A 15238-nucleotide genomic window follows, 5' to 3' on the forward strand; every position below is an offset into this window, starting at 1 on the left:
CAGATTTGAAATGCTTGCTTTGGAAGCTTGCGGGAGAATCCGAGGAGGGGGGACCAGCCTGAGCACATCTGCTGGGATGCCTGGCCAGGCACGGTGAGGGCCCCGTGCTCCAGTGCAGAAGTGACCGCCCTCATGGGCCGCACAGCCTGGATCTGACAGGTAACACGCAGCAGCTACGTGATTTACAGGGGCTTGTGGGGCGAGCTGTCCTCTCTCACTTTGAGATCTTGAGTGCTTCATGTAAATATTTATGGGAGTCTGGGCCTCCATTAACCCCACCAGCGCCACATTCCACTTGTTACGTGGTGCTTGGGGGAGGGGGGGAGTGTGAGGGCCAGTCCCCAACATACAAGCACATATATCTGTGCACGAGAACATGCCAAGGGGAGCGTGGGCTCATGTGCATTTTGTCAGAGTGTTTATACACATGTAATCCCTGCTTTCCATAAATCCATACACACATAAATCCATGTGCATTTGGTGCACACAGTGTGAGAATGCATACACAGCAGATAAGTGCATTGGATTTAAGCACTGCCTGCCTCTGTGTATTGAAGCAGGCGTTGCATAAGTGTTCACGCACGGGCCTGCCTTAAGGGTGTAAGCTCATCAGTGCGCACGTCCGAAGTGTCCATACCACACCAGAAACAGCTTTGGTTAAACTAAGGATGATTCCATCAAAATCGCCTCACCTAGAGGCTGCTGGTGTTATAGACACTTGTTCTGCCCATTGTGATCTATTTACTGGAAGGTTCAACTGAGAACAGATGAAGGGTGAGGGGTCTGTTGATCATTTATGAAAAGCACCAATGTGTCAAGCTGGCAATGCCCAAGTGGGCCCTCACCGCGCGCGCGCACACACACACACACACACACACACACACACACAGGGACCACCTTAAGCTGCTGGCTTCTCCGTGAAAGATTGAAATGGGAAGATTGAAACTGTAGTGTCCCTCCGACCCCCTTCTGTTTGTCCTGCTGCATCTCCAGGCTGCCCTTCCCCATCTCTGTGTCTGGGCAGGGGGACTTGTGGGTGGAGAATGGTAATTAACGCCACCCAGGAAACAGACTGCCCTATGCAAAGGGAATTAGAAAGGAAACTCTCCCCCAAAAAGGGCTATTTCCCACCCCTCCATATTTTTCCCCCAAGCTCTCCTCCCCCACCCCCACCCCCACCCCAGGTGTTTCAGATAAGGGATTGTGAACCTGTGGAGTCTGGTGTCAAAAATACAAATTTGAGTATCAGGTGGGGACTCAAGTTTTCCATCTTCCACTGGGCAAGAGGTGCCTCGTCTGGGCCTGCTTATCCATCTGCATGGATGATAGTAGCCCGCACTTCAGAGAATTCGGTGAACCATCTTAACAGCACTAACCTCATGATTTGGCCACACCTTTGGTGCCCTGTGACCCAGCTGCCCCTTGTTAGTCCAGAGGGACATGTGTGCCTGGCTCCAGCTCTGGGACACTAAGGAGGGCAGATGCCAAGCCCTGACTTGGGAAGGTGGAGCCCTTTGCTGCCCACTCTGGGAAAGCAGAGCTGAGTCCCCAAGGCCAGTCCAAACCCAGGGCCTCCCCTGAGTAGGAAACAGGTGCACATAACCCTGGCGGGGGTCAAGGCAGCGAAAGTGACATGAGAAGAAACAGGGGGACTTGAGAGTGAGCTCCTGATTCCTGATGGAGTCACAGGGCAGATTGCACACCTGCCTTGCTCTCTCCAGCTCTGAAATGAGCACCTCGAAGCTTCCCTGCCTCGCCTGTTTACTCAAAGAGATACAAGCCCCTGGTAGAACCCACAGAGCCCCACAGGGAAGGCAAAGTGATAGAAGTTTTGAATTTGTGGACTCCTGCCCCTTTCTCACGCCAAAACTGGCTTCTTCCAGGAAGTACCAGGCCTCCTCGCATTGCTTCTGTGGCTGCTCTTCCAGCCTGAGGACAGTATCCCTTTCTTGATACAAATAAAAAGGAATGTGTAACAAGCGGCTGCTATTTCATAGGAAAATAACTTCACAAGCAAAGAATTCAGAAAGGCATTCTGAATTTTGCTTCAGAACAAACCCTTATTAATAATTTAGGTGGTTTTCCAAATTGGAGCGGCAACTTATCTCATACATTTAATTTCTTGCAAGTGAGAACAGTCAGCACCGATCTTCTTATCTAAATGCATCCTTTAAGATAATGTGTGCAGCACGATAGAGAAGGGGACTTAGATACTAGGAAGACATAAGGCACGGAACGTGCATGTGGACACGGTGAAGGCATGCAAAGCACAGAGAATGCTTGCTCCCCTGAAAGGAATGCTCTCCGTGGTCTGGACGCCTGCTCCCAGGGGCAGACACAGCAAAAGGGACAAACTTCCAGCAGCCGCCTTCTCAACAGGAAGCTAGTCCTCTGAGCCAGGTAAGCACCAGCCTGGGAAGCCTTTAGGATGACTTTGTCTGCAAAGCGGCTCCACCCCGGACCAGGCACTTTTCCTTCACTGCAAGCTGGCAAGTCTCAGGAGAGGACTGTGCTGGGCCCAAGCTTGGGGCAGCCCTTGGAACCAGACTGACTTCTTTTAGGAGGGCTGCTGTCGGGAAAGACATTGTCCGCAAAGGGCGCCCTTTGAGGACTTTTATTTTGGTAGGGGGAGGAGGGGCAGAGTAAACCTCTAATCCTCCCTTCCTTACATAACAAATCCAAACACTGCTATCTCTGGGATGGGAGGCCAGGCCAGCAGACGGCAAGGCTGTACAGGGAAGGGTTACGCAAGACGCCAGTGCTGGGTTTTCCTTTCGTGAAAACAGAGGGGCTCCGAAGCCACCAGTTTGCCCCGCATCTGTAAGCCCGGCAAGGGACCCGCTGGAACCTCTAAAGCCAGCTGTGTCCAGGGCCCTACAGAGAAAGAACTTGAGTAGGGGCGGGTGGCAGAGGGAGTGGAGGGTTTGCCTGGCAAGGCAAAGGCTGTGGCTCAAGTCACAGAAGGAGCCAATGACCGAGCTGGCGTGGATCCTGGTGGCTCCCCCACTAGGCCTAAGAGGACAGGCAGGGCAGGATTGTGGGTGGCGCAGAGGTGGGCAGCCTGGCAGGGAATGAGGTTGGCCCTGCCACAAAAGTGCCCAGAGACCCTGGCTCTAGGGAAGCCGGGCTGTGACCAAATAGAGGGCTCTGGGCCTAACCGCAGCTGCCCCGGCTTCTGCCCGGGGAAAGCGGGGCTTGGCCAGCCGGACCCTGCGGGAGGCCGGTCCCCACCAGCCCGGCTGCAGGGGGCCGATGGGAGACAAGGCTGGAGAGATGAAGCCATCCGGGCGAGGGAGCCCAGAGCTACCGGCCTGGCGCGGTGCCCGGCGGAGGCTCGGGACGCCGGCGCCCACCTCCATCCCCTGGCGGCTCCCCGCCCTTGCCGGACACCACGCGCCCGCTGCCTTAGCCCTTCCTCGCCCGGCGGAGTCTGAAGGCAGAAGGGACGTGGAGCCAAAACGTAGGGAGAAAGTTTTCTGCAGTGAGGAGCTCACCAAGGAAGGACTGAAGGAAAGGGAAATGGCAAAGAGTAGGGCCGCGGGGACCCCGCCAAGTGGGGCTGAAGCCGCCACCCCTGTGCGCGGGCCGGGACCACAGGCTGCAGGTTACCGCGCCGAGCGCCCTCCCCGACCCGTCGCGCAGGGGGCGGCGGCCGATCCCGCCCGCACCACCCCGGAGTGCGTGCGGGCTTCGCTCCGGCGACCCGATGGGGCCGCCCCGGCCAAGGGCTCGGGCCCGAGTGCGCCTCCCTCGGCACGCGTCCCCGGGTGCAGGCGCCGGCCTGTCTGCGTGGGACCAGTGCGCGGACCGACCAGTCAGGGCGCACGGAGTCTTGCTCCCGGGGTCGTGGGGGGAGCGCGGGGAGGCCGCGGCGGGAACCGAAAAGGAGCCTGCGGGGCCGGAGGGCCTGGGGACCCAGGTCGCTCTTCCCGAGCTCGCGGACCCGTGGTGGCGGGTCGGGACGGCGGGCTGAGACGCGGCCAGGGCCTGCCCGCCCCGGAGTCTCTGGAGGTCCCGGCCTCCTGCGCTGCGGCGCCGGCTCTGCCCGGCTCTCCCTGCGTGCGTCCCGCGCCCCTCGGTGCTCAAATAGCGGGTGGGTGCCGGGACGGACAGCGCCCGCCCGCCAAGGCGGCGGTGTGGGAGCCGCGTGTGGGTGTCTGTGTGTGTCACTGTGTCGCTAGGACTGTGCGGCGGGGCTGTCGGCCTCTCAGAGATGCATTTGGTCACCGTGAAACGGCCTGACCCACCATGTCATTCCAGATGCTGGTGGGTCGCTGGATTGGTGTCTGTTTCTGTGCTCTGGGGAAGGAAAGCCAATGCCTTGGAGTTTGCGACCCTCCCCAGCCCCGAGGCTTTTCGAGCAGAGTCCAGGTGACTCTGGAGGTGGAAGATGCCGGTCCGTTTGGGATTATTCCAAAAGGAGCCAAACCTCCACCACCACATGGAATCTGGGTGATCTGCCTTGGTCTGCAGATTCCAGCAGCCGGGTTTCTTCCTGAGCTCCTCCTGGCCAAAACCTCTTTCGCCCCACAGGGGACACACTTGTACATGTGGCCGTGCTCTTACCAAGTTTGTGAATGTGCCCTCGTTCACACAATTACCCGACTAACCATACCCCCTTGCTCCTTCATCCATGTGCGCTCAGGTAGAGCTACTTCACAGCCAGACTCGGTCTCCATCCTCCGACCCGGTCACAGCCAAAGCCCTCTGTGCCAGGCCTGCCTTGGGACTGGTGAAATGACCCGGGCCTTGGAATTTAATACAAGCTTGAACCTCTGGCTCTTACTTAACACCAGAGCGCTATTAAATGTAAATCACTGCTGGTAGTATTTGCATCCATGCGTTTTGGAATTTTTCCCTGGTCTGTCTTTACCAGACCGGGACCACCTTCCCCAGGATTCCAGGGATCCCCGGGCCGAAATCTATTCTGCGCTAATTTCAGCCTTCCCTTCCGTGTCCCTGGCTCTTCCCGGCTCTAGTTCCAGGCTGTGCTGCTGGGGTTTCTTACATCTCCCCATTCAGGTCCTGAAGTTCCATGTTAGGAACTGTTCTCTAGGCCAGAGAACCCCAGGGCTGGAAGGCTGAGTCTCTGGGACTGCAGATATCGGGTCTGAGGATACCAGAAGCCCCTTGGACCCAGACATTGCCAAAGGAGCAGGGAACCTTTCTGGATTTGTGGGCCGGGGTGAGTAATCCCACTCCAACTCCCAGAAATATCTGAGGTCAGCTCTGAATTACAGACAGGGCTGCGAGAAGGCTGAGAGGGGCCTCAGGTAACCTAGACGGGAGACCTTAACTCTTCTGAGCATCTGGAAAAGGGAAGGTCTGGGCCCACCTCCCAGTCAAGGGTGTCAAGTCTGCGGGGTGGCTACACCAGAATGATGTCCCAAGCCCCCTCTAGCTCCCAATCTGGGGAGTCCCTGAAATCCTGGTCCGGACCAGACATGCAGTGCCCTTCTGTGGGTCTGAGGGCTCCAGGCCTCCGTGTGGGCACACCAGCCCCCAGCAATAGGTCCACAGGGAAGGGCTTCCTGTCTGAAGGGACTTAACCCTGCAAGAGCGGTGCTGGATTCCACCTGCTTCTGCAAGTCCTAGGGAAGGAGACATAGGCCTCCGCTCAGGGCAGGCAGGCATTCTCGCTCTGGGCAGCTAGATACACTGCGCAGGAGAAAGGAGACAGCCTTGCGGCCCAGGCAGGAGGGCCAGAGTGACAGGGCCAACCAAGCCTGATGGCCAAAAAGACCCTGTTTCCCCATCAGGAAGCTCCCGGTTTCTGGGCTTCTTGGGATCGACCAATCTCCACCTCAGAGCCCACAGGCTAGCAGGCCAGTCCTGACCCTCAAGCCGGAAAGCTCCCCAAAATGTGCCCCCTCTCAGCTCACAAACCCGCTCCCGGATGGGGTCTCTACCTAGAGTGAGAAGTGGGACCACATTTGGGGCTCATGTACATACACACTCACAAGCAAGAGAGAGATTTGCCCAGACATGGTCTGCTTCTCCATTGGTCAGGGAGGGTGCGTGTCCCCAAACTGATTCGACTCTTAAAAAGGCAAGAGAAGAAAGTCAAAGTCAGGCGAACGCGGAATCCTCTAAATAAACACCATTTCCATGGTTTTAATAAGCAAAATAGGAAACCATTTTAATAACCAAAAAACAGAAACCAGTCTGAATAAAACTACAATAGGCTAGGTTTTAATATTTTCATATCATAAGCAGGGTTTGAAATTGATCCCTTATTTTACATGAAATAAAAACAAATTTCTGTTGCAGCAAATTTGATTTCAACACAGTTGAATCCGTAAAAACCGAAGCTCGTTTCTGATGCAGGACGAATATCCACAATATTTAAAACTGCAAGCACCATGCGGTTCATACAATCTTGTTATTACTGTTAATTTATCAACTAATACAAACTCAAAAATGCATCCGGCCAGCAGCGCCAGCAATTTCAAATGGGAACTAAAAATAACGCTTTCGTTTTGGTATTTTTGTCAGTGCAACTTAAATCCTTTAACTGACCTGCAGGAAAAAAAAAAAAAGTAATAAAGAAAAACACCCAGATTTTCCCTACAACTACTATACAACTGAAGGGGGTGGGGGTGGGGGACTCACCTGCTAGCTCAGAAGCAGGGAAAGAAACACACACAGAACGTGTTGGTCTGAAGGACGCGCTTGAAAGTTGCAAAATTACTCGCCAATGTTTGGGTTTCCGGTACTTTCTGAGTGTGGCGGTTGATTCAGCACACATTTAGGTCACCATTGGGCAGTGTCAGGGCTGGGGAAGCCACTCACCCTAAGAGCACCGCAGCCACAGCAATTAGTATAGACCCGGGGGGCTGGGCAGGGACCCTGCGGTGATTCGGATTGCATTAAAAAGCAAATAAGATGTTTTCCTTTCCTTTCCTTTGCAAATTTGGGACACCCAAATTAGCAAGGTGGGAGTGAAGACATTTCTGGGCTGTGCTCCTTGGGGTGCAGAGCTGGGCAGCTGCTGCTCCTGGGACTCTGGAACTGGGACCATGGTCCTCTTTCTCTCCACACCCACAAAACTGAAAACTGAAGCGGAAGGGACCAGAGGACCGAATGGAGACTGGGAAGAGGGGAGAAAACATGCAACTTCCAAGGGTGCCCCAAGACAGTTGTTTTCTGATGCAAAATGCCCAGAACTTTTTTTTCTTTACTTACAAAAAAAAATAATGCCATAATAATGAACCCAAACGAAAACACTCAGCTTGCGGCCACTTCTCTAAGCTGTTTGGCGGGGCGGGTATTTACAAGCCGACAGCCGGGACTGAACCCCGGCAAGCAGCCGCAGGAGTTTCTGAACTGCGATCCCTTCTCTCACTCAAAGAAACAAGGGGGTTATGATCCATGATCAACAACATGCTAAAGTTAAACAAGAAAATGGTACAAAATAGAAATTATTACCATACATGTCCAGCATGCAGGATTAATATTTTTAATGCAGATTTTCGTAGTTTTTCTATATAATGGAGCAGGCAATAAAACTGATGAGAATTGCGCGCAGAACGTCCTGACTGAGGCCCGCGTCTCGGGGCTGAGAGCCAGTGTTCTCCGGACCCTGGACAGACAGGTCCGTCTGTCCTTCCTTCCTTCCTTCGCTCAGCCTCGCCTCGCGCCTGTCGGGACGCCAGGGTCCCTTCTCCTCTCCTCTCCTCGCTGCTCTCTTCCTGGGTTGGACTGCGCTCCGGGCCGCGCGCGGCAGTCCCGGCTTACCGCGCAAAGTTCAGAAAGCCAGGAGTCTCCAGACGGCCTTGGCGACTCCTCGGGACTATGCCTCGCCGCCCTCCAGCCTGGAGAAAAGTTGCTCCGGGACTTCCCACCCCCTCGTCTGGCTCTGGCTCTGCTCGAGTCTAGGAGGCGGCGCTGGCGCGCGCCGCTCTCCTCTTGGCCAAGGTCCCCTGCCTGCCCGCGCGCCCTCCCGTCGCCCGCGTCCCGCGCGCCCTTCCTCCCTCTCCCTCAAGTCAAACAGGTCAAGGCTGGGGCCGTGGCAGGGACAGGGTCCGGGGTGAGTCCGGGGCGGGGGACACGGGACGGGGAGTCCGGGCCGGGGCACAGGGCGGGGGCCGGGACCGGCCACGACTCACAGAAAGAACTCGGGAGAGGAGGGGCTGTCGCTGGTGGAGCCCGCCTCCCTGAAGCCGGAGTTGGCGAGTTTCTCGCACTTGACCTTGTAGGCGTCTCTTTCGCGGGCCAGCCGGGACACCTCCTGCTTAAGCTGCTCCACCTGCTGAATGAGCTGCGTCTTCTCGTTCTCCAGGTGGTGTTTCTGCTGGACGCGTTTATACCTGCACGACTGGGCGTAGCCCCGGTTCTTCAGGGTCCGCCGCTTCTGCTTCAGGCGGATCACCTCGTCCTTGGTGAAGCCCCGCAGGTGGCGGTTCAGCTCGCGCACGGACATGGACACAAGCTGGTCGTCGGAGAAGCGGTCCTCCACGCTGCCGCTCCCGCCCGCCGCCGTCGCCGCGGCGGCCGCGTGCGGCCCAGGCCCGGGGTGGCTGGTGGGCAGCTGCTGCGCTGGGCTGGCGGCGCTGGACGGCGGCGGCGACGCTTGGTGGTGGTGGTGATGGTGCGGGTGCGCGTGCGGGCCCAGCTCGTCGTGGGGCACGCCGGCGCCCGGGTATGCGTGGTGCGGGTGCGGGTGGTGGTGGTGGTGGTGGTGGTGGGCGCCGCGGAAGCCGTCGAAGCTCTGCAGCGGCTGTGGCACCGGGTGCGAGCCGATGAGCGCCTCCACCGCATCCTCGGGCGTCAGGTTGAGCGCCTCGGGGTTCATCTGCTGGTAGTTGCTCGCCATCCAGTACAGGTCCTCGAGGTGAGTCTTCTGCTCGGTCGGGCTGAAGCTGGGCGACGAAGGCACCGAGCTACACGGCGTGCTGAGCGGTGTGGATGACACCGAGCCGGCGGGCTGCAGGCGCGTGCAGGGCCGGCCCGGGCGCTCCGCGCGCCCCAGCGGCTCCTTCTTCACGTCGAACTTGAGCAGGTCGAAGTCGTTGACGTACTCCATGGCCAGCGGGCTGGTGGGCAGCTCAGGCCCCATGCTCAGCTCCGCGGCCATCGCTGACGCGAGGCGCGGCCGCCGCTGCCGCCCGGGAAACTTTGCGGCCGGCCGGGGCGCGCCGAGCCGAGAGCGGGGGCGGAGAGCGGCGGGCCCGGGAGGCGGGGGGCCGAGGGCGCAGCGGGCCGGGGCCGCCGGCCAAGCCTTTGTCTGGGGACGCGGCGGCGCGCCGGAGAGCCCCGAGGCTGCCTGCGCCGCCCCAGAGCTCGGGGCTGTGGCCGCGCCGGGGCCGGGCCGAGTCGGGAGGGGCGGAGAGGCAAGCGGGGCGCGCGGCTGGGCGGAGGGGAGGCGCCGGGCAAGCGCCCGCCGCTCGCTCTCGAGCTCCCCTGCTCTCGGGCTCTCTCGATCGCAGCCGCTCGCAGCCCGGCGGTGCAGCTGTGCTGGATCCGGAGGCGCCGCCGCCTTTTATCGCCTTTCTGATGTCACCGGGGCGCGGGGGCCAGGGCGGCCCAGCGCGCTGGCCAATGGCTGCACGGCCCCCGCGGCCCGGCGGCGCAGGGCGGGGCGCGCCTGACAGCTCCTCCGCCCCCCGCGTCAGCTGACTGGCGGCCGGAGCAGCCCCAGAGCCGCGGAGGCCTGGCCGAGGGCTGGAGCCCAGTGGGACGGCGGGCCCGGGCCCAGCCCCCCATAGCCTCCAGGTCCCGGTCCTCGCCCTCTCGCCTTTGGGGCGCCCCCCCCCACCGTGGGCCTGGCCGCCGCTTCCACCCCTTCGCGCGCTCTCCTCGCTCTTTACCCTTCGCTTCCCACCCCCAGCCCCTGTCACCCCCAAGGAGGCTCAGAAGGAACGCCGGGACGACACCTCTCGGGCCCTTTGTTCCCCAGCGTCCCCCGCCCAGTGGGGGACGTTCTGCGCGCCGCGCGGCTGCGGGCCGTATGTGTGCGGTGCGTGCCAGTGTCTCCGCAGGTCTGCGCGTAATTTGTGTGTTGGGGGTGGGTTCGCGGCTCCAAGAGTTGTGTTCAAATCCAACTCTTAACCTCAGGGGGCCTTCGGGCTAAGCAGGGGCAGTTCCCTCTTGGCGACTGCAGTGGCCGAGCGCCGAGATAGGACTCCCCTTGCCCAGCCGCTCCCCGCGCTCACCCCACGCACAAAAGCACGGGATGAAGGGAGCGGGGAAAGAATCGGCCGAAAGGCTCTGAATTCCTTTCCCCAGCCAGACGCACGGAGCCCTGAGCTCCCGAGGCTTGGGGCTGAGGCCAGCTCAGGACGGTGCTCCGGGTGGCTCTCGGCTGCTGGAGACCGACCCTGTTTTTGTTTGAACGTTTTGTAACGATTTAGCAGACCCTGGCGTCAGCGGGCCGCGAGAGGCTCAAACAGGCATAAAGTGCGACCCCAAGTGGCCACTGTGCGCAAAGGCGCGCCGAGCGGCCCGGCCCTCGGCTGGAAGGCTCGGGCGACGCTTCGGACACCGCTGGGTCTTCCAAACCGGTCCAACCCAGGCCAGCCCAGAACGGAGGCTGTGTGTGCACCGGGGGCCCAGGGCAGGCTCCCCTGGAGCCATGCACAGGTCCTCGGGTCCAGTCCTGGGACTCAGCCGCGAGTTGCGCGCTGACTGCGGCGCTTGAAACTCCAAGCCCCAGCTCAGGGCGCGGGGGAGAGGGGCTGGGGGTGCTGGGATCCCCCTCGGCAGCCCCCTGCACGGGATGGTCCTGGGCCGAGTTAACCCTGTGGCTGAAAGCGGAAACGCCACAGTGAGGGGGCCCAGGGCTGTCCCTGAGAAACCTCCCCAGAGCGCAGACGGGAAGCCCACAGCGCACCGCACTAGGGATCCAGACAGGGCTCGGGCGCCGCGCACCCTCCCAACTCGGGTTCAGTTTGGCCCGAAATAAGAGGCTCTTCCCCGAGAACCCGGCCCGGGCGCAAAAACCGGATAAAACGCAAATTCGCTGTACCCGGAGACCCGACCCGCCTCCCGCGTCGCCTTCTGCTCTTCAGCTTTGGGCGCGCGCAGCGAAAGGCAGGAGAAGCGAGCACTCGGTGAGTGTGTCCCGGCCGCCCGGGCAGAGCCAGCACGACTGCCGGCGCGCGTAGGGGTCAGGTGGGCCACACCAGTGCGGAGACAGCCAGGGGCTTTTTCAGTGTCAGGAGGTAAAATAGTTCGCCTCCAGCTAATCTGAAAACTCTCTTCTTTTGCGCCCTCGGTCAGGCTGGGGGGAGGTGTGGTCTTGAGCCGCCTATTTTTTTTTTTTAACAAAATGAATATATTTTATCCAAAACTTGGACTGAAAGGTTTGGATCAGCAACTGTTACGCTGGAGAGCGCGTCTTCAACCCTTTGCGAGAAGCGTGCTCTCCGCAGAAGCGACGCGGCTGTCTCCCGGGAGAGCCTGGGCCCTGCCGCTGCTGCGCCCCTGCCCGAGGCCGGGCCCCAGGGACGCGCACCCTCCCTGCCCCGTCGTGTTCGCACGCAGTGAGAGCACACTCGCACCGCGGCTCAGCGGGGGTACGTTTCGAGGCCGTCTCGGGTCTGCAGAGACTAGGGCTCCGGCTTGGGGCGGACAGGGCGAGACAAACGCACTAGGCTCTCTCAGTGCCCACTGACCCCCAGCCGTCGGCGCCCTCCTTCTGGGCCCTAGAGAAACCCGGTGGCGCAGAGAGAACGCCTGACGCTGTGGACTTCTGCGGGCGCACCGCGGCGGCCGGACCAGTGTCAGCCCCGGTCTGCCTGACCTTGGCTGTCGGGGGACAAAGCGGAATCTCAGCAGTGTGGCCTATCTGGGCCCTAGGGGTTCCTTCGGCGCGGGCACTGCGGTTCCAAACTTCCCCGTCCCCCGGGGCGTCCCGCCGCCGTCGCAGGATCTCCAGAACTCGGGCTTTGTCTGGGCAGGCGCTGCCCTCTTTGTCCCTGCGCCTCTGTCTCGATGGCGGTCAGTCCCCTCCCCTGGGCTCGGACGGCGATATGTCCGTCCAGCCCTAGGTCCACCCGCCCCCACCCGGTTTTGTGCCGCTGTCCCAGCCTAGCCAGTCCTTCCTCTCTCACTCCACCCCCAGCCATCTCCAAAAAATGTTGGAACTGGGGGAGTGAATGAGGCACGCAGAATGCTCCGGGGTGAAGGCCGCGGCGGGGCAGCCGACCTCACTCCTCAGCCCAGCCTCCCCCACGCCGGCCCCGGCTACACTCGGCCTCGGCATCTCGGCGCCCCAAACCCTGCGGCCTCCCGCTCCCCACAGCCACTGCCGGCCGCCGCCTCCCTGTGCGGGGCTCCTGGTCAGTGGGTCTACGGACAGGTCCTGGAGGCTGCACTCCACGTCCAAAGGACTAGCTGGGAGAGAGGCAGGGGGAGGAAGGGTGGGGTGGGGGGAGAAAAGAGAAGGGATGAGGGGACAAGTGGAGAAAGTGGAGAGCGGCGGAGGGGCGGCAACGCGAAGCAGGCCGAAGACACAGGACTGGCGCGCGCGGAGCCCCAAGCCTCTTTGGAACCGGAGCCGAGGACTATCGGCGGCGGCCAGAGCCCTCTGCCGAACAGTTTGATGCCTTTTGCCCCCAAAACTCCAACCTGCAGTTTTCACGCTGACGCGACCTCCTCCCTCTCCCCTCCCCAAGCTGGGCCAGAGGGGATGCGTCCTGGGCGCACCACCTGGGAATTCCGCTACATTTAATGAGCGAGGAGGCGCTGCGCGGCCCGCGCCACTGCGCGACCTTGGGGCACGCGGGGTGGGGGTGCGCGAAGAAGTGATTCCTCGAGGGAGCACGGGGCCCACCGCCAGCCGCCGCCGGGTCCGAGGTTCCCTGCGCGGACCCCACCCGCTCCTGCTCAACCAACCCGCTACCCGAGAGTGGCCCCGCGGCGCGCTCTCCCGCGCGCATCCAGCCCAGCGCGGCGCTCTGGGCCACGGGCAGCCCGGTTCAGCCCGGTTCAGCCCCAAGACGCTGTACACCCGTCGTTCCTTGAGAGCTGCAGGGTTTTGGTGCTGAGTGGGCGTCTCTGTGCGTGCAAGGGTGCGGTGGGAGTTGTGCAGGCGGTGTGTGTGTGTGTGTGTGTGTGTGTGTGTGTGTGTGTGTGTGGCAGGGAAACCGGGCATGCTTCGTTCGAATCAAAGAGCCGGAAGCCCCTGGCCCAAGCGCCCATTGTACTCTCCGGGGTCTCCAAGAGACCCGTGTTCCCAGCCGCCGCTGGATGAGTTCTGAGGGGAGGGGCCCGCTCCCTGCTTCCCGGAGGGCGGAACGCTAGTCTCCTCCAAGGAGCCCTGAGGCCTCGGCCCCCCTTCTTCCAGGCCCGGCAGGAGGGGAATCTTTTGCCCTCACTCCAAGATTCCCAAGGCCCAGGGCTTCCAGAAAAGGAAGGAAACTTTTCTCCCTCCTCTTCCGTTTTCCCAAAGGCACCTGTCATTTCCACTGCCCTCTGCCCCACACAGTCCCATCAGATTCTAACTCAGTGCTTCCAAAGAGGTATTCTCAGGCTTCTGGGTCCTGTTGGCCTTGAGCACCCAAAGGACTCAGTGAGTCTCAGGAGGGAGCGAGAGTTACCCCCACTCTGCAGAGCCCTTTTCCCACTACCTCCCCTGGAAACCAGAGACACTCCCCCCCACACACACACTTGGGAGTGGAAATTTATTATTAAAAGTATTTCACCTGCTTCTTTTTACTTTGTTTTAACATAAATACTAGAAGGGTTTTGTTTTTTTTTTTTTTTAATTTTTTACACTTGTGGCTTACATTCTTTTCCTATTGGAAGGCTCTGTGTTAGACAATCCCTCGGCAGTATTGCCTTCAACAGAGATGAAGCGTTTGATTATAATATTCACTCCTATCTGTAGGGGGACTTGCAAAGCCTGAATCATTCACTTTTTCCTTCAATTCTCACAACTCTGTAAGGTAGCAACTATTATTATCCTTATTTTACAGAGATGCGTAGGCAGGTAGGTAGGTAAATACAGATACACAGCAGTGTCCTAAGAATATCAACTCATTCTGTCCTCACCACCGCACTTTTGAGGAGGGGATTATCCCCACCCAAACAAAGGAAGTTCAGAGAGGTTAAGTGATTTCTTTAGTTACACAGCAGCAATGAGCCAGAGATTATGGCCCCGAGGCCAGTATTCTGAATCCTGGGAAGCAAGTGGTCTCTGTCGGGACTAGGTGGCATCCTGGGGACCCAGGTGTCAGCAAATTTCCCCAGCTGCTCTGGGGGTTGGGATTCCCAACTCTCCAGACTCCACGGTGGTTCTGTTCAGGTCAGAGCAGAGCCTCTGCTAAGTGCCAAGTCTCTGCTAAGGGCTTAGTTAGAAGGGCTGGGATGAACTTGTCTTCTTGTCAAAGGCAGTCAAGCATCCTTGGGCTTCTTTGCCTTCTCTGTCTTCTTCCCTGGCTGTGCAGGGCTGGAGGGTCAGGTTGGGAGAGAAACCAAGGCAGCATGCAAGCCAAAGGAGAGAGATTTTGCAGAGTCCTTACTCTGTCCTTTACCCTTGGCCTCAGCATGACCTCTAATCTTGGCCTCAATCCTTGGTCCTGCCTCTCTCTGGTCTGAGTTTGACCTTCAGCCTGTTTGACCTTCAACCTCCATTCATTCATCTCTTAAGTGTCAGGAGAGAGAGAGAGAGAGAGAGAGAGATAGAGAGAGAGAGAGAGAGAGAGATGGCCCAATGCTGATGAGAAGTTCACTATCTCTCAGAGCTGGTGAAGGATGGCCAGCAGGTCTCCCTTCCCTCCCCTACCTGCCCGTGACCCCCAGGGCCAGCATTAGAGATTCTGAAACCTCATTGCTCTTCAGGGCCAAGACTTTCACCTCCCATAGCCCAACCATCACCTATCTGTCCATCCCTCTACCTCAAGATCTCAGTTTCTCCATCTATTGCTTTTACCCTCAGCTTTTGCTTAAATGACTACAGAGACCTTGGCTCAGACTTTCTTCTTCTCCACAGGATCATGAATCCAGTTTTCATGTTATAGGAATCTGATCACCTTCATCCCTTACCCCCTGGCTTACCTACAAATCCCTTCAGTACTTAGACGAAGAACCAAACTCCTTCGTATGGCCTTGAGGCCCTGAATGACCTACTCCTGTTCATATCTCCCCTCTCCTCTCCCCTTGAATTTCCCCTCACAATGCACCAAGCACACTGCCTTCTCTAAGTTCTTCCACAGCCCAAGCAATATTCTTCCACAGGGCCTTTGCACATGCCATCACCCCAGCCTAGAATGAGTCCATCTCTTTGTTCTAAAAG

General features: G+C 59.2%; 1 protein-coding gene across 1 annotated transcript; it reads right to left on the bottom strand.

Moving 5' to 3' along the window:
* Positions 1-6528: 6528 nt before the first annotated feature.
* On the bottom strand, positions 6529-9437 carry MAFB (MAF bZIP transcription factor B). Its single transcript, XM_039227189.1, has one exon. The coding sequence runs from the start codon at positions 9074-9076 to the stop codon at positions 8105-8107; it is 972 nt and encodes a 323-aa protein (XP_039083120.1). The 5' UTR covers positions 9077-9437; the 3' UTR covers positions 6529-8104.
* Between the last annotated feature and the right edge of the window lie 5801 nt (positions 9438-15238).

This window comes from Hyaena hyaena, unplaced genomic scaffold, assembly GCF_003009895.1.
Source record: "Hyaena hyaena isolate Hyena2069 unplaced genomic scaffold, ASM300989v1 scaffold_25, whole genome shotgun sequence".
Taxonomy (NCBI): domain Eukaryota; kingdom Metazoa; phylum Chordata; class Mammalia; order Carnivora; family Hyaenidae; genus Hyaena; species Hyaena hyaena.

Coding starts and splice junctions, on each gene's coding strand:
- MAFB (XM_039227189.1), bottom strand. CDS start 9,076: ATGGCCGCGGAGCTGAGCATGGGGCCTGAGCTGCCCACCAGCCCGCTG.